The 20,020-nt window shown below is 37.1% G+C and overlaps 1 protein-coding gene across 2 annotated transcripts in view; it reads right to left on the bottom strand.

Moving 5' to 3' along the window:
- LOC102698802 (uridine-cytidine kinase-like 1) overlaps positions 1–20,020 on the bottom strand; it is a 45,294-nt gene that overhangs the window by 24,385 nt on the left and 889 nt on the right. For both annotated transcript variants that reach the window (XM_015345357.2, XM_015345364.2), the window contains exons 2-5: positions 12,275–12,474; positions 10,692–10,798; positions 8,637–8,807; positions 3,061–3,132 (exon numbers count right to left, since the gene is read on the bottom strand). In XM_015345357.2, coding sequence (XP_015200843.1) covers positions 3,061–3,132; positions 8,637–8,807; positions 10,692–10,798; positions 12,275–12,474 — 550 coding nt within the window. The remainder of the gene's footprint in view (positions 1–3,060; positions 3,133–8,636; positions 8,808–10,691; positions 10,799–12,274; positions 12,475–20,020) is intronic.

Below are 20,020 nucleotides of genomic sequence, written 5' to 3'. Positions count from 1 at the left end.
TGAGCAAACATCTTATAGTCATATCTGACCAAAACCCTTTGCACCATCACAACCAGACATTTTTATTCCATTCCTCTCATTAGCCATACGTACCTTTAGTCTTCGAAGAATCACAAAGTGCTTTCTAATGCCCAAAGTGAGAATACTGTATGTCTGTCTTTTCCCAGGAACAGGAGAAACAAAATACCCCAGAATTTAAGGCATTCCTACTTTTTGTTAATTGTCCATCTCTCGTGTATCCCTCATAGACAGCAAATAAAAAAGAACCTTAAGTCTTTGACTAAAAAATAAACCACCTAAAGCTTAAATACATAAAACACTTCTGCACTAATTTTACAACTACAGTATTACAAAATTGTTCACATTAATCTGATCTGTTTGAAGCTATCGAGAAGATGGCCCAGATGTTTCACACAAACACCTTGGCTGTCTGAAGCTTTGTATCAGTCTCTTTTAACAGATTAAATAGACAAGTATCCCCTGTCACAGATGGCAACTTGAAATGCACAATAAGGTGTTTCTACTGTGTGCTAAACACGAATGACATACTACTTATGCTCAATTTATCTGAATACACTATTTTTAGACTGTATGGGACTTTTTCTTGAACTAAAACATCATAAAAAAGGCAGGATTTTAAATTATTAGGCTGTGGAAGAGGCTTTATCAGTACTGGCTCAGCGTTCTGAATCAGGGCCAGGTTCAATTTTGTCTAACCTGGACACCTCCCCTAGCTATACAGCCCTCACTAGTCAAGCCAAAAGGTCTCAGCTCTTCCAGCTTTTGGCTTGAAAACAATAAGTGGCATTTTAGCTGCTGAATAATGCCTGGATGTGTGAACCAAAAGTGAAGAACTAAATAAAAATAAAAAACGACCCCCCCCAATTCAGAATCATAGTACCACTTCATTAATCTCGTTATATCCCATCTCTGCGCGGTGGCAGCACCATTAATCACTCGCGCCTGCAGAAAGGCACGCGCCCATCCAGCGGTAATGATGAATGCAGCTAGACGGGCAGCAAAGCTCCTCTCTCTGACAACACCATAATCACAAAACAAATGGGTCAGACCCAGCTCCCTGCTATTTGCACCTTGGCTCAACATACGGGTCACAAAAGGTTATTAAACACAACGCACATAAAAAAAACGACTGCTGTTTATTTCTGTCCTGGATCATAAACGAGCACTGTGCATCTCTTAGTTTGAAGGGCAACGATAACCCAGCTCTTTGTTGGTCAGTGTCGCTGTCAGATTTTACTTCATGTAAATTCGCCCTCCTAGAAAATCCTCAAGGCCATCCCTGAAAACCACTCGTGAGAGTGCCCAGTCTGAGAAAAGCCCCCTTCGTAACTGCGTCTGCTTAACACAGGAAAATTAAAAAACAGAAGCTGTGCAATCTGGAAAATACAAAAGGTGGTCACCATAATTCCACAAGCTTTCGTCTTTGCGGGTAGAAGGAAACCAAAGAGAATGGACAAAGCCTAAGAAGACACTCAAGGTTTTGTCAAGATTAAACCATTTCTTTTTTAATTCTGGAAGATACCGTAAGTTTGTTTTTCATATTTTTTTCTCATTAATAGCTGATCACAAGGTATGATGTGATATTACTATTATTGTACATAAGTGCAAGCTTAAATCTGTACTCTGCTTTTCAAAAGGAGACAGGCCACAAAGATGAACAAAGATCATGTGAATTTGGGCAAGCCACACATCTGAAAGAGGAAACATCTACATTGGTAAGGTTAAGGCTATATGTGAGGTTAAGAAACAGGGTGAGAGCTAAGGTGACCAACTAGTGACATGGTTACAATCTGGTTAAAGGCTAGGGTGATTTTCATCTGTGCTTCACTAATGAGGAAGCTCCCAAACTCTGGAGAAAACCTTTAACAAAATCATCTTGACTGCATTAACAGCCACACTATCTGATGCCACTTCCAGTTCCTTAAGACAAATACTCTACCCTACAACTGTGCAAAACAAAACAATCACCTGTGTACATGCTATTTTCTTTAAAAGAGTTAGCATAACCTTTTTAGTCAACGAATACAAGATAAACAACTTTTTTTCCCCAAAAAATGAAAAATAAACACCATTAGGGCTTAAGATACATCTTATTTTCTTGTCACTCATAACAAAAATAAAACAAGAATATTAAGCTGATAAACTAAAGACACCCATAAGCCAAAACAACAAACAGCTGGTCTAGATATTAATACTATTATATGCTATTAATATTATCCGTATGTGAGACATACTTTTAAGATCTGTAGCATCCAAACAATGCTCAAATTCAGGTTTTAGCACATCCTGCTGTGGTATAAAAATCAGAGGTAAACTAAGATTAAAAATTAAAAAGAATGAACTTTATAACAAATGTGAAACAATTAGATATTTACCAATTGCTGATTTATATTATTAACAGTGAACCTTCATGAAATCAGTGGACTAGAGCATTGGTGCAAAGTCATTTGCTAAAGGGCACAGAGATGGTGGAATTATACTTTTTTTTTCTAGGCTGTGGATGATAATTGTACAGAGGACTAAGCATCACAGCCTAGTACAAGCTGGATAGGGCTCCTAGAGAACACAAGATGTCGAAGGTTGTCAGTAACGAGAGCTCAGGAGGTGGAAAGATTCCTAATATTAAGCAGTGAACAAGATGAGCAGAGGGCTGAAGTAGTGAGGGAAGGGGTGTGGTGTTGTAATTGGGTAATGGGAGTTAATTAGGGCCAGCTGCGCTCGTAAGACTACTGGTAACACTGGTAATACTTTGCTTGCAAAAAAGCCACCAAAAAATAAGATGCCATTTACTCAGGGATTTTTTAGAAAATGCAACTGTACTTGTCTTGTTTATGAAGACCAGATGCTATTATCTTTCAAAGCTGTTGAAGGATCTGACTGTGAACCGACAACAAGCCCTTAGGTGTAGTGCAAGTGAAATTTTTCACTTACATTATCCTTGTTTCTCTCCAGAGATTTTCAGAAATTAACTATAAAAGGAGAAAAAAACCCAAGACTGAGCATGTTTTTTCATAAGAAACTTAACCAAATGGAGTTTACCTTCAATAGTTCCTTGTTGGCAAATGCAAGAATGCCTTCAAATATAACTACATTTGCTCCATAAACTGTTTTCTGAAAGAGAAAAAAAACAAAGTTAAAAAAGTGCAAAAACAAATGGCACACCTGGCAATTTACCCTTTTAAGATCTGTATTCATTTTTTACGTACTGCAATAACAATAAACAAAAACATTTGTGTACCAAACACAAAACTAATGAAGCAGAATAGCAGTGTCTAGATTAACAGTAGGCCAAAGTCCTAACTAACCATGTTTAACAATATAATGAATTGATAGCTAACAGGGTGCTATTTGGGTGGAGCTTGTAATTTCTCCCCATGTTTGTGGAGGTTCCTTCAACGTACTCCTGTTTCCTCCCACAAAGACATACTAGCAGGTTAACTGGTATTGGGTAAAATTGGCCCAGGTGTTAGTGTGTGTGTCCTGTGTTGGACTTGTGTCCTGTCCAGAGTGTACCCCATCATTTGCTTCCCCGTGAATTGGATGAAGTGGTCCGAATATGAATGGTTGTTTCATCGTACTGCTTTACAACACAGAACATTAAGATACATATTATATGATTCCTTCTTCATACTGCTTCCTGTGCTGTATCGTGAGAAAAACATACAAAATATTTTAGAACACATAACTCCAATTTAAGAGTAATAAAACAAACAATATGAGTTTCCCATCCCAAAAAACAGCCCAATTAATATGAACCAACATAACACAAAAGAGCCCCACTACATGAGCACTGGGAGCAGTAGAGTGGTACAACATCATAGCAGTAGATGGTCAGAAGTATCACTATGCAGGTGGGACTCAAATCCAAGTAAATACTAAAAGAGGCAATGAAGGCCACATGGTCAGGCATTGAGCCAACATGTCCGTCGTTAATTGACCTTCAAAATTAGGCACAGCAGGTCTGAATGGGTAATTAGCACTCAGAGGAAGTCTATGTGTGGGAAAAGAAGCATTAGGATAGGCTCAGTGTGGAATTAGCCACTCCTCTGGGATAACTGTCAGAGCTAGGAGTAAAACACTACTGTAATGCCAGACTTGTAGAAGTGTCCACAACAAGTTACAATACAGTATTTCAGAATTCAGTATCTAGATTCCTGACCTTGTGAAACGCAAGTAATCACATCACCCCTGTGACAGAGTCCTTGCATTTCCAAGTAAAATATCCCCTAATAGACTGGCATTCTTTCAAGGTTGTGGTTTTGCCCAAACTCTGCATTATGAGATGGAAGAGCAGAAGTTTAAAACAAACAACCATACAGTAAGTCATATCTTTCTGTATCTCAACCTCTACAGAGAGTAGTATACCATCAACTGTTTCACAAGAAAGACACAACAACAAGGGTGGTGCAGTGGCTCTATGGCTAAGGATGTGAGCCTGTGGCTGGAAGGTTGCCGGTTTGCATCCCACGACCGGCAGAGGAATTCTACTCTGTTGGGCCCCTGAGCAAGGCCCTTAACCCCAACTGCTCCAGGGGCGCCGTATTAATGACTGACCCTGCACTCTCTCCCTGTCTGTGTGTCTCATGGAGAGGAAGTTGGGGTATGCGAAAAGACAAATTCTTAATACAGGTAATTGTATATGGCCAATAAGGTGATCTTATCTTATCTCTTATTTAACACTCTGTATCAATGTTAAAAGTGCAATAATAACGGGTTAAATACTTAATATTTTTTAATGTGTCTCCCTACAGTTTAGCATGGGGATCTGTTTTATCTTGCAGTTGCCAAGGATCAAGATGAGGTTAATTTGGTGATGAAAAGCAAAAAGAAAAAAATAAAATGTTTTAGTTGCAGAGCTTTCCACATACCTGAAAAAGGCTCCTCAGTTGAAATGTTTTTTGTTTTTTCAATTTACAAAAATTTCAAATCTTACAAAAAGATTACATTAGAATGAACTTCAATCAATGTATATGCATTTTAAATGACCTTTTTAAAAAAGACTAAACAGAACAATGTTCTACATGAACTAAAGTGAATGTTAGGAAAATCTGAAAAGAAGATGTACAAAGTGAAACTTACTGACTTCATAAGTATTCAGCACTCTAAGTCAGTACTTGGTAGAATCAACCTTTGGCAGCAATTACTGCTGTTAATATTTCTAGACAGGTCTCTACCACAGTGGCATTGTGTATTTTTGTTCATTCTTTCCTGACACAATTACCCCCAATTCATTGGGAACAGGTGATGCACTATAATCTCCAAGTCTTGCCATAAATTTTCAAAAGATCAATTCAGGACTATTCAGGTCTATGACACCCAAGGACATTCACTCTCGTTAGTATACTTCAGAATTTGGCTTTGCACTTCTAACTCATAACTAAGGTAGATAGAATCTAATGATAAATACTACACTCATCTTTTGAATGTGCTATATTTACTACAGTTTTATGCAGCACACAGATATGGATTATTAAAAAACTGTGTGGAAAGCATCTGAGAGGGCATGACTTGCACAATGCCACTATCGTTAGTTCATCTGGTGTACATCTCCAAGTACCCATAAACGGCTCCATTTTCTACTTGGTTTAGTGTCACAAATTATCTCTTCACCAGCTGCTAATTTTTAATTAAGATCTATGTGCTCTAATGCTGTATAAATGTGAAGTATAAGCTAGATTTGTGCAAAATCAAATGGACTGGATTAAATATGAAACTTAATTTGTTGTCAGTCTAAATGTGTGCTACTGCCACTCAATAATATTAAATTCAACAACTTTACAATGTACGATCACTCAGCTAAGAGAAGCAATTGTGGTATCAATTTTTATGGAGATTTGTCTTGGTTTCCATTGTCTTCTTGTCTGGCAACTCTTCCATCTTCCAGTAAGATGGTATCAGATAAACACAGTGCAAAGAGACACACAGACAAACTGAACATCTGACAACACTCTCCTCACTTGCTATTTTTCTGTCTACATCAGATCTCATTCTAGGGACAGAAGAGAACTACCGAACATTTTTAAATAATAACAGGTAGAAGCAGGCTGGGCACACTGACAGGAGAATCACAACGCAGGGTGATCTTTAGGGTCTCATCTACTCCTTACTTTGATGGCCCTTGCAATCAAAACTGCACTGTAAATAAAATTACATATCGCAAAAAAACTATTAAGAAACTTCACATTCAGCAATTCTTTCACTTTTTTTAAAGAATAAAGAATGTAACACCAATTAATACCTCGTTATCCTAAATAAACAACCTGGTGACCCACTTAAGTCATATATTTTTCTTATGAAAACATCTTGAAGGACACAAACAGAGAACCCTATATATTTTAGGAAAGCTCCAGGAATTGTTTTTTGAGGAGGCAGAGACAAACCTTTCCTGCCAGTGCAGATAACTAAACTTAGTTTCTCAGCTTTTCTATGATGTACTAGCTCAATTCTGCACTCTGTTACACTAAGGAAAAGAAAGGGGTAGGCTGGAGGGAGGCTGGACTGCCTGACAGAGCAAAAAGTCCACTTTTGTAAGCTGGAAGGATATATTAGATTTTCATACAGCAAAACAAAATGTTTATCTGCAAGGCTCTTCCTCACTTCATCTTCCATTTTATCTCTCTAGCTGATGGGACTTTTTTTTCCCATTTCAGCTTTTTGTTTTATGTAATTACGATCTTCAGAATTTATCTGATACCCAATAATGGAATTTTTTAGGAAGCGTGCTACAGGTCACTAAGCAGAGCCTTGTAATAGGGTAGCTCTCTCGCCAGGAGTAGCAGAATCGATTGTGTTATCAATTTTAACGGGGGTAGGTCCTGCATTCAGAAGCAGCGCCTGACAGGCAGACCCATACAGAAATTCACCTCTGTGAAGAATGTCAAGAAATCATTGTGTGTCAGTGAAAACGTTTACCGGCATTTATTCCTGAATGTCCTGATCAATGTAAAGTGCACATTTTTTAATGGCTGATAAAGGTAGCAATTTCTGAAGCTTCTCAGTGATTCACCCTACAATGGCCTCCACTTCAAGTAAAGGTTTGACATCCTGTTCAGGTGTCAAGGTTTTGCAAGAAATGCCACATTACGTATAGTCCCAAGACAGTTGGATCAACACCCTGGTAACAGAGTTTCAGTCCATTCATATGGCGTAACGTTAGAAACAATATTTTGCATTTTTCTTTGTGCATTTATGGGTACAAACATAGGGCACAAAGCACACTGTCTTAATGTTGAACAAATCCATATTCATCTCTCCCAAAGGGCTGAAATGAGCAAACATCTAATTTTGCTTTCTAAGCCACCACCATTTAGTCCAAAATGCTTGACTTTAAACTTAAATGTGAAATGTTTTCAGCAGCATGGATTGCCAGCTTTCCCATGAAAGCATTCAAACAAAGATTAGCCCTGCTACAAATAATGCAGTAAATAAACCAAATATGTCAAAGAATTGTAATTGGGTAGCATGTTGTAGAGAATTAAAGAACAGTCAATCATACATTTTATAATTTTTTAACTTAATTTCTTTGTAGCTTATTAGACTTTTATTGCACGTCGTTAAAAAACACTCAGCATGCCAATAATGGCACACATGCCACAGGCTGTTGACCCCTATACTATACCATGCAAGTGTCAACAATAAACCTTGTGCATCTCAGAATCAGGTTATCCACACCTAGTTTGTCACTGAATGTCATTCAGTGCACAGAAGCTCAATGTCCACATCAGTTAATACGGATTTATGCTGCAATAATCTCTCTTTGGTAAATATTTCTAAATGGCTGTAAAGTAATAGAGCAGAATGCGACACATATGACTTTCAGGAAGTTATAAGAAGCAATGGTCCTAGTTAGAGTTGTGAGTGGTAACTTGGCAGAATACCATATTTGAACTCAAAGGTACACAAAATAGCACAGTCATTACACTGTTTTGAACTACATCTAACACTTAACAGATCCTAAAATAATTTTCTGGGTGCATTCATGCATGAAATTAATTTGCCTCTCAGTTAAACAAAAAAAAGAAGAGAATCTGTTTCACTTTGTAAAGAAAAGGTTGGATTTGACTGTTACATGTTACCTCTGGAACCTTTTAATGCATTACTGCTTTTCCCTTGTGAAGCTTAATTGAGTTTGTAGCTGAAGGAAATAAGGTAAGAGAAATGGTTTAGCATCACTAACATTTAAGTACAGTTAAAAATCTTAAATTATCCACACAGCACTAGCACCACTGGGCAGTCATTAATCATAGTTTCGATGTCCCATAAGTTGCATTTCCAAATTATTTTAATAAACATAATTTGGTCAATAAGCAATAAAAAACAGAAAACGTTAACTTTTTTCAGTGTTACGACTTGTGGCATTGAAGCAGAAAATATAGTACCACATGAATAAAATTAAGATTCTAAAAAAAGTTAATTGTTGTGCCTTTCCTATTGTGTTAAAATTGATCTGTCAATAGACGGCTTCTTTAATAGAAGACTTCTTCACACACTAACAAAACATCTGAACTCTAAACCAGGATACCAGAAGAACCGGCATGACTTAGAAGACAACCATAAACCCATTCAAAGGCTATTCCTTTCCTTTAATTTTATACTTCCCCTCCCACAGATCTTACCCACTCCTTGCGGCGACTGTGCATGGTGAAGTCATACACAGGTACTTTAATGCTCTTTCCTTTCTTCAGTTTTCTAAGCACATTTACTAGCAGCTCAAAGTCGAAGGCATCCGGATGGTCAAAGTTGTATTCGTTCTTAGCTGCCAGCTCCTGTTCCTCTTTACTTAGCACCTGTGGGTTAGATGCAGACCCTGTCATACCGTATTATTTTATTTTCAAAATAGTGTCTTTCCATTATGTGTCCAGACATTTGTGTCACGACATTTTAGTAAATAGGAAGCCTCTGGGTGATGGACACAAGACTGGCCCTTGAGAGTAACAGAAGCAGAAGTCTGTAAACAAACCTACTGCTTAAACTTACTGGAAAACATCATTACAACTGGGCTCACTGAGCACGTGATTTGCTCAATTAAAAAAAATTTAAAAAAAGAGCTCAGGTAAAACAATTCAAGTGGCATTCTGGACCCTACATTTGCTACTATAAACAAATGAAATATGAAGATTTAGATCTGAGTAGATATGAAATCAAACAGAAAACATTGATACTAAAGCTGAATATCTCAACACATACCATCTTTAGTTCGGGTTCTTAAGACAAATGAGAATAAACCCAAAGCAAAGACGTGTCTCGCTCAAACACCTGTGGCCATACACTGTCCCTATATAAGAAAAATAAGTAGTCATCAGTAAAGTATTATTCTGTTGGTTAGTAAAGCCTTAGGTAATGAAATAGGATAGTTTTATCTTAGATGCAGAAGAATTCTGGCTGCAGCATTTCGTTAATTACAACTTGTTCGATGAAGCATCTTTTAAGGCCTACAAGCAAAAGAATCATTTTTCAACTGACAATTACAGAAGCACACATTCAAATTTCAGCATTAGCAGGAAGCTGCACTGGCTGCAAGCTACCTTGCTTTCTCAAGTAGTTCTTTCTCCTTGTCCTTTAAAAGAATGTATTCAGAGTACCTTAAACGTACTTTCTGGGAATGTAAGAACTAAAGAAATGGGACCAGGAACAAAAGCCACTGTTGAGAAGGAACATGAAACATTCCACCAAAACAGAACCAAAAGATGCAGGAACTAACGAGCTCAAAACAAAACATTAAAAATCCAGTATCCTCTACTGTTATTCTCAAAGTCATTTAATACAATATGCTATTAATTAGTAAATGCTTTATGAAATTAAGACAGTTGTAGCATATTTAAGCAAAAGAATCATTTTTCAACTGACAATTACAGAAGCACACATTCAAATTTCAGCATTAGCAGGAAGCTGCACTGGCTGCAAGCTACCTTGCTTTCTCAAGTAGTTCTTTCTCCTTGTCCTTTAAAAGAATGTATTCAGAGTACCTTAAATGTACTTTCTGGGAATGTAAGAACTAAAGAAATGGGACCAAGAACAAAAGCCACTGTTGAGAAGGAACATGACAACATTCCACCAAAACAGAACCAAAAGATGCAGGAACTAACAAGCTCAAAACAAAACATTAAAAATCCAGTATCCTCTACTGTTATTCTCAAAGTCATTTAATACAATAAGCTATTAATTAGTAAATGCTTTATGAAATTAAGACAGTTGTAGCATATTTAATATTAAAATCCGTGACTCACATTTAATCACATTCATTTGTTATGAGTTTTGGCAATCAACCTGCACAAAAACATCAGAAAAGAACGAGTATGGTACCCACATAAGGGTCTTGAAGCACACAAATAACAGTATAAAAGTGCTTATTTCATATGGAGCCTTATCAACATTAAGCACTAGAAAAGCTTGCTTCTACTTGTAAGTACCAAGCAGACACAAAACATTCCTTCTATTTCATTGTGCCGTAAATATACCTGCTTGTTCTTTAATTCCTCAGTCCTGAAAAAATACATCTTGGATACTTTTATCTCAAGGTAGTAAAGAGCTATGAGGATTGCTCTGCTTTTTTTCCAAGGGAAATTTCTCATGAACCAGTACTTTATTTTAGGTTATTTTTTCCTAAGCAGTGGCTGGCTGGAAGGTCACCCCGGCTACCTCTAGTTGTCTCTTACCTGGCACAAACTTACCTTGTAAAAAGAATCCATGGAAAGAAGCACAACCCAGGGCACATCCAGGGCTTCTATAATCTTATTTGCTACTGTGGTCTTCCCAGAAGCACTGCCACCACACAGTCCTGTCAAACACACACACACACATCCTCAACAAAACTCCTCAAGCACTGATCTAGACAGGTAGAGTATGTAGCCTAATGCATAATGTGCTCCCCTCCCTTGAACTACAACAATATTTTTGTTGTCTCTCTTAAGTAGGTAAATGATCAAAAGGGAAGGACATGAAAACACCTTAATATAAGACATTTTCTATTTGACAGGAGTATAAAACATTTGATGTGTTTGCTAATATCCATGAAATACAAATAGTAGTCTACAGATATGTAAATTCCTAAGTATCTATGCGATGTGCAGATCCCAATCAACTATTTGGTATATGTTTTTAGTAATTTAACAATGATGATGTTTTTCATATGCTTTTGGCTGTCAATCCAAGCAGTTTATTAAAACCATACCTGCTTGTTCTTTAGTAGGAAATGAAGCCTAGCATATGGGCAAACAGGAACTGCAGAGTATGATTTATCCATACAAGTAACTTGCCTTAAGAGACAAGCCCAGGGTTATTATTAACCACTGCATTTTAAAAATAGAAGAATATTTTTAAATGCTTTTTTCACAGAATCTGCTGTAAGAAGCCCCCATTTACTGCTTGCTTATTGAGATTTTTTTTGTTATATCATTTACTGTAAATTATATTTCAAGGGAATCAGTAGGAAGTTCTTGGCTTATTCTCCTGCTCTGTCCAATTTGATATTTAAAAGACAAATGGTTTTGCCATACTCAATAGCATAGCAATACTGCTGCTTTGCCCTTAAACACATGAATAGTAGAACGGCCACAACTTTCCCTTTTATTAGAGGATATTTAATAATCATACATTAGTTAAGGTTTTAATTATGTTATAGATCAATTTCTATCTGAAATACTCATTTGATATCTTCCCAAGATATATTTCCATTATCTGGGACCTTTGATACAAGCCGATCATTCCACTTCAAATGGTTTTTTTCCCCCAAAATGTCTGAATTCTCAGGGTGCTCAGAGGGTCACAAGGATGGGGTTTTATAGGAATAATCAGCCAGAACACAACCAAGTGTGAAATTGTAACCTGTCAGCTAGCCTCACTGAAAGGTAACAGACTGCATACTAATGATAATGACCAGGGTCCCTCTGGCGCTCTTGTCAGTTATAGACTCCTCAATTTATATCATTTGAAACAAAGCGTTTCTGCTCTGTGCTTTAAATGGCTAATTTGGTTCCCCAGATATGCAAATTAAATGTGTAAATCACATAATACGTACAAGGGGATGATAGAATGAAAAGGTCTGTCATTTTAGGTTTTAGAATGAAAAGCTCTGTCATTTTAGGTTATTTTGCCTTAATATAAATGTAAATGTATGGTATAAAACATTTCTGAACTGACCACTGTATCAATCCTACAAGATCCAGAAATCTTTTCATACCAGATCATAATGACCATCTTAGGTAGCTATAGGAAAAGCATTAAGTAGCATTGAGTAGACATTTGATCTTTTTACCAATTACAAAGGCTTCCTTGAAGGTGGTTCCAGTGACATTGTACCAAGGAGGCCGCCCTGCAGTGTAGATTGTCCTTTTGCTGGTCCTTAGCAAAGGAGGCTCTGTTTTGCTCTGGCTGGTGGTTCGTTTCCGTGGAGACAAAGAGGGAGTGAGGGGACACCTGCGAATAAGGTTGTCTAACGAGTCCTCCCCACTGCCACTGAAACGACACAAATGTGAGGGAAGCTAAATGGATGTTTATCCAAGGTTTTTCAGCAATTTTCTCTCCCTCGATTTTTGGCTCATTAGTGAGACATCTGAGTGGGAACAAGTTAACATGTGATATAACTTGAATGTCACTCGCGTCAAGTGTCGTTCCAAGAAAGCACATACTGGCAAGACATTAAAACCAAACAAAGTCTGTCCACAATAAGCCACAAGCTGGGAGACCGCTAGTCAATTCTGTGCTCTTTTTCACACAGTCCAACTGCATCACAAATGTCAGGTCACAACTGATTGATGTTAATCCCACTAAAGGTGGAAACACTGTCCAAGTCCCGAGAACTCTGTTGCTGTACTTCCTGTGGCCTCATCCTATTCTGAGAACATACCAGCAGCATAACACAAAGGCTCATAATGGCTTTCTTACAAGATGAGAATGTGACAGACTTGATTCTGAATTAACATCTGTGGGAAAAGTTAGGACAACATGTGGCATCTAGGTCTCAGAGACGAGAAAACAGATACATGCTTGCTCTAACTATAAAGGAGGACTGGGACAGAACCCCACAAGACATCTACAACGTAGTGCATTTTTTCCTGTGACAGCCATATGCGATACCAGCCCGAGACGCTCACGTCTGAGCTGCAAAGATACACCTGCTGCAAAAACATTGGTAATTTCCCTTTTACTAATGCTGCAACGCTGTTTCTCCTGATGTTTAGTATTTCAGCCTTTATTATTACAGAGAAAATGAATGTTGGATGTTGATGTCCATGACAAATGTGGTGGTTATACCTCATATTAGCCTTTAGTCTATTTTTAGAGACGGGACCCTGATATCCATTATAATAAATGAGTGATAATATCCTTCCATTTTCTAAATGCTCTATCCAATACAGAATCAAAGGAAGCCAGAGCCTATTCGGGCAAGCAATGGGCATAAAGCAGGAAAAAACTTGGGTGGGATGCTAGTCTATTGCTGGGCACAGACACACACACACGCTCATACAGGGCCAATTTTCTCAGAAGCCAATTACCCTACCAGTAATGGTTTTGGGCTGTGGGAGAACACTGGAGCATCTGAAGCCTACATAAACCCAGGGAGAGCATACAATCTCCAGGCGGAAAGCACCTCAAGTCAAGGGCACAATGCTAACCAGAGTGCCACCCACAAGTGGAAAATGAAACGCAAATAGTTACACTGTAACTCATTTGAAAACTAGTATGGTTGCTGAGAACTGATAAAGGAAATGATCAACTTTGTATTATCCACAGTGTGCGCTCTGGGAGCCCTGCTAGCTCCAGGGCTCAGTGACATCAGTGAGGGATGCACGTCTCACAAACAGAAGGCAGCAGGTGTCAGCTGTGCAATGCCTGGACCCCCCCCCCCCCAACTCCTTCATCCACAGCCTGACTTGTAAGGGTACTCAGAAGCCCACTGGTTTGTACAACAGGCAATCACTGAGCAGGTTTTAAAAAAAATCAATTTTTTTATATGTATCTATGGAAACCAAACTACGCAGATTTAAGAAAATTCCACAACCACGCAGAAAGATCTGTGGGATTGATTTTGAGGATTTGTCCCTTTCTCCGTCTTAAAAAAAGCAGTAATATTACAAGTCACGAATTCCAAAAGATAATGAAAAATGCAATCTTTATTAAACAACCCACTCATTCACAAATTTAATAAACGCACTTAACCTAAAGAAGGAAAAGTCACTACAGTGGAGACTATTTCACAGTTCATTACCACTCCGTCAGAAACTCAAGATCTAGCCATTCAAAATGAGCGAGGTATGCCTAGTTGCCTAAATCGAAGTTAAACAAGGGAGAAGGGACGGCTTATTTTTTTACAATTGCAAGTAATCAGAGAACAGCTTATCACACGATGAGCAAATGATTTTTTTAATTTTTAAAAGCAAAATTAGGTACAATGACGTGTTCCTGCCTAACTTAAACACTGCATGTCCTTAAAAGCTGTAAAAAAATAGGTTATAGTAAAAACTGGGGGTTTTTCTTCGTTGTGATCATCTTAGAATCTTTGTGTACGCTGTAAGATGTTTACTTTTTAATTAAACGTTTAAAAAAACCCTGAATTTCATAAACGCAACACTCGTTTCATACAGAAATAAATCACATTCTCTTCTCTTCCTGTTGTATAGGACAGATCAGCACAACATGAGCTTTCTATAATGTAGAGTGCGAATGGCACCAATCACATCTGTTTTTATCACTTATTACAACGTAAATCGTTATCTTTGTCTTCTAAGTCTCATAATCAACTTTAAACATAGCCTTCTCGCCATTTAGATTTATTTTTCATACAATCTTTAAACAAAGCAGGAGCTAATTGTACTTCCTAACGGCATCACACGTGGAAAATAGGGTAAAATATCATTTTAAATATTTTGCTAACAATCAACAATTAATAATCATAACTGTTAAAAAAATGAAATATAACTGAGGAATCGTATGGCACAGTGGTGAGCATGCCTTTTGTATGTTTCTTCATAAATACAACAGTAGCACCAGATGTCTCAGAGGCTTTCAAAATTTAATTATGAATGGAAATTTTTGAACTGGAAAGATAACTTAGATATCCATCTATTTTTAATGGTGGCACAGTGATTAGCATTGCTGTCTTGCTGTGCTGAGGTCCTATTTTCAATTCCTGAGGTATTGTATGTGTGGAGTTTGCATGTTCTCTCTGGGTTAATGTGGGTTTTCTCCAGGTAATCTAATTTCCCCTTGCAGTCCAAAACATACTGGTAGGTTAACTGGCTTAGGGGAAAACTGACCCTGGTTTAAGTGTGCGTTTGTGTCTGTTTGTCTGCATTGTGATGGAATGACACTATGTCCAGGGTGTATTCTGCCTTGAATCCGTTTCTTGCTGGGATAGACTCCAGCTAACTCTGTAAAGGATAAAGAGATTAGAAAATAGATGGAACTAAAGGCACTGTGTAACTACTGTATACACAGTGATAGAAATCCACTATGAGATGGCAGGATCTCACTGAGGATAAATTATTTTATAGTGCTGGTTTAAGGAGTCGGCCTTTCCTCTTCTCTGGATCTAATCAATCTAACTAGCTATTGTCTGTGCTTTCCATATCTTGCTTGATGTATTATTATTCTGAAAATCTCCTTCTTGAAATGGGTCAGTTACAAATACCTGTTTTCACTGTTAACATCTTGCACCAACTCTATATCTCTTTTTTTAGTAGTTCCATTAGTGACAAAGGCTAGATTACTTTATTGGAAGAATGTATTTTATGTGTTGCAAACAAAGACTTGCTTTAACAAAATATTTACAAATGCTTTCCCCTGGCAATCTACCTGAATGCTCAACTGTTTGAGAAGCTTTCCATTAAACCATGTTTGCTATTAATTCATATAAGGGCTCTCTTACTCAATTGCTCTGTTTTTCATGTGTGCTAAGTTTCCAATCCTCTGTCCTATCAAACCTTCATAGTCTCCCTACCAGAAATGCACCTGATTATTCAAGTCCCTCACTCTCTGCCAAATCTGCTTCAGGTTCACATGTTCACATTCACATGTTCTTTTGTAACACACCCCTTTCTGTGATTTTTTGTTTATCTAAGCTTTGGCAAGTGTTCCTGCATCCCTCTTCAGCACTGTCTGGTCATGGCTTTTTTTCTGTTTGCTTATTTCAAGGTAACACCTGCTCCGATTCTAAAAATTTTGGCTCATGTGCATTTTTGTATTTTTATCTCTAACACTTTAACATCCCCAATGTTCATTTGCCTTAATTTTTTTAAACTGAATTTTAGTTTTAGCCTTAAAAAAAGCTTACACTTCTCTCTTTTGTTTCTTGTCCTACAGAGATCTTAAATTGTGAAGTTCCCAGCATTTTTACATGATTAAATGGTCAGGTTACTTGGACATAACGTTTTCATTGTATTTGGCATACTGCACTACATGCACATAATGTATTGGATGTAATGTATGCACTGGACATATAGCTGTTCTATTTATATTGAGTATATTTTCATTTTATTCTATTTTTATTGCGCTATTGTTATGTCACTATATCTTGCAGCTTTTAATTTTGCGACCCCCCGCTGTGCTTGCAGAAAAGACATTCCATCGCCAGCAATTACTGCTGGACGCTGTATTGTTGAGCAACTGATGGAATAAATTTGGATTTGCTTTTTAAACTGTTATTACTGATCACTGAATTATTGCACTTGATATTGCTTCATTCACCTCCCTTGCCTGAATGTCTATGACAGGCAGAACTAGTGCAGTCTCTGGGGCGAACTTTTTGCAGCTGGAATTCCACTGTTTAAACGAATACAAAGTTAGATTGTTCGTAAATCTAATCACTTATTATATGCCAACAAAGTAATTGCTCTCTGAAAATGCTTTTTTTCTTGTTTGGTTTGGATGAAAAGGGCTGTTTAATTTAAAGAAGAAAGTCCATGAAGTGAAACACATCAGCAATGGTGAGGCTTAAAGCAGTGTGAATAAACTTGGTGAAAACTCCAGCTGAATCATCCAATCGGAATATTATGCCTTTCACTGAAAGACTATTCGGAAAACGGCATAACCGAACACAAAGCAAGAATACTTTTTGCAAGGCACTCTATATCTGTAGATCTGATTTGCGTGTGTGGAACAGCGGGAGGTGAGACTCTGCAGGAGAGGAGGGTAATATGAATGAGGCATATCGTTCAGGTTTCAAGAATGATAAAAAATAAACCTTTGTTGAGTTTACACGAGAGACCAAAGGTACCTTTTGAGAGGTCGTGGTCTGCTTGCAAAGTAGCTGATTTTGACAAACAGCAATTTATTGCTTGACGAATTTAAAATCTGTACTGAAGCTTTATTTAATTTAACAGAAAGTCACTTTACACCTTGCTTACTCCGTTTAACTAGAGTTTGTGTTAAGCACAGTTCACACCCGGAGAGCGAGAACTGGTCAATGGCCGAGTGATGGAGAGTGAAACCTTAATTTTTTATTTTAAAAGTTTGTATCTTACTTATTTTCTGATAGTAGTTCAGGTGGGTTGCTGCATCAGCATGCGTAGGCTGTAAAGGAACAAGTAATAGGTTTATCCCATGCTGAAAAGAGAAGAAAGAAAACACAACGTTTTGGCTGTGGAGCCTTTTTCAGGTGTCAGGGGAAAACGCAATGTTTTGGCCGTGGAGCCTTTAGGATCACACCTGAAGCAGGCTCCACGGCAGAAACGTTGTTTTCTTTCTTCTCTTTTCAGCATGGAATAAACCTATTACATGTTCCTTATTTTCTGATAGTCAGCTTTAACATATATTTGAACAAAGTCTTGTAAATTCAGGTTTTTTAAAATGTGGAAGAAGTGCAATGATTTATCACAATGATAAATACGGATTATTTTAATCTGAATTATTGATTAGTAATAGTTAATGCCAACGCCTGACTTTCTTGTTTAGATGTATATAAAATATTGAACTAAGTGCGATGCAACATCCAGAAATACAATCGAAAATAATCTGTGGTATTTGTGTAGATGAAACTTTTCTAAAATGTATTAAAAAATAAAAATGATTAAAATATATAATCTTCCCAAATGTATGTCATTAGAAAGTACAATAAGCACCTGCTCTGTTTAACGATGGTTTCAGATATAAAACTGATTGAGGGGAAAGCTATGTTAAATGAGAATTAAAAATACTTCAAGTTAAAAGAAATGATTTACATTCCATTATTAAATTTTAAAGGCACACAGACACGCTCAGTCCAAAGCTGCAGAACGGTCTTGCTGAACTCCAAGCCTCCTCTCAGGTCCGCCTCTTTGATGGAGCTCAGCGGTTGGTGTCCTGTTTCCTCAGCAACCTGCTGATTGCTGATTGCTTCACACATCAGGAAGAGTTGAGAAGGAATTTTATCTGCACGATACGCATGTTGTGTTTACAAAATCAAAATGTTTAATTAAAAAGTTAAAAAAATTACACCTTACATAAAGATTCTAAGATGATCGTGCATCAAAGTGTCAATAACTATCTAAACCCATAAATAACTATCTAACCCCGTTTTTCATGGATTTTAAAGTCATGCAATGTCTATATTAGGTAGGGACACGGTATTTCTTATTTTTTAGTTTTTATTTTTTCAGTTGCCCATCGTGCCATAGAATATTACATTTTTATGTTTTTGGTATTTATTGAACACGTTGTGATATATGAGAATAAAATGTCAATATAATGTACATAATATTAGCTACTTTAAATGCGTATTTGTTAAAGGAGAACTCATGGTGTGTTCAGGATTCAAATCCCTGCTTCCAGAATGAAAGTCACACACTGAAGCCATTATACCAACAAGCCACTCAGCAACTTACGCTATAGCTGAGAAGGGCAGGCAAAATGTTTCCGAATAATCACATGTGAATGAGTCATATTGACAGATGTTTACAAAGAAAGTTGACTAAGGTTAATATTTTCGGCTATATTAATATATTTAGATCCTTAAATTAATATTATTAATTTCTTAGATATACAATTCCTTATTATATTCCCTAATAAGCAGATTCTAAAAAGTATGCGTTTTTTACTGCGATAACGAGCATAGCTTTTTATAAAGCATATAAACATAAAATAGAATGATCACACCAAAACCTTCCCAAAATAACCACAGTAAGTGACCGAGTGAAAGACTTGAAATGCTTAAAATGTTTGTTTATTAAGAAAGTGGAATACTGTTGTGTATTTTTTATTTACACTACCACTACCAGCCATCTACAGCTTGATCATATTATTTATATTCCTAAATTAATATTGTTTATGGCGAACAGAGACGTTATGCTCTTCTTATGTTTATGCTCAGCTACCAAAATTTCCCTTTAGTTGTAAAATTCCATAGTTATATTCAGTATTAAGCAGATTTAAACATGCAGTCAAGAGATTAAATGAAACAATCGTTTCACTAACAAGCAATTTACCACAAGTGCCACCTGTCGGTCATTTTGGCCAGCCAATCACGTACCGCGGTATTCCGCGCTATGCTGCAGATAATTTTGCTCTTAGGGGGTTTCAACGCGCATTTTGAATGGCTGCATCTGTACATCCTGTTCAAGATCTACGAATCTTCTTGGTGGTCATACGCCATACACGCTCTCTAAATGTAACGCCATCTATGTGGAAAGGGGACTCAACATTAACTGGAACACTATTATTTTCTCCGTTTTAAAAACTGTGTACTAGAACGCGTTTCTCTTTACACACGAAAACAAAGGCTACCAAAATTCTTTAGCTACTTTTTTTTCTTAGAATGGGCTTTAAAATATTTCTTCGAAGACTCGAACGCTTGTAACAGAGAAAGTAACAGACATTATGTAATATAATTCTGATTCAAGAAAAATAATCAGCAATGACAATTCTGTCGTTCACCAACAACGAAAATATACGTAATGCTAAACTGTTTCGGCACATAATTAATATTATGAACTTTTTTTTATGTGAGCACCTGGAAATTCAAATACCCATCTTCATACACTGTAAATAAAACTGTCGACTGATCTTTATAAGGTTTTAAAAGCTGATC

Source organism: Lepisosteus oculatus, chromosome 2, assembly GCF_040954835.1.
Source record: "Lepisosteus oculatus isolate fLepOcu1 chromosome 2, fLepOcu1.hap2, whole genome shotgun sequence".
Classification (NCBI taxonomy): Eukaryota; Metazoa; Chordata; class Actinopteri; order Semionotiformes; family Lepisosteidae; genus Lepisosteus; species Lepisosteus oculatus.
Note: the sequence above shows the minus strand (reverse complement) of the source record. Positions and strands in the feature narration are given on the sequence as shown.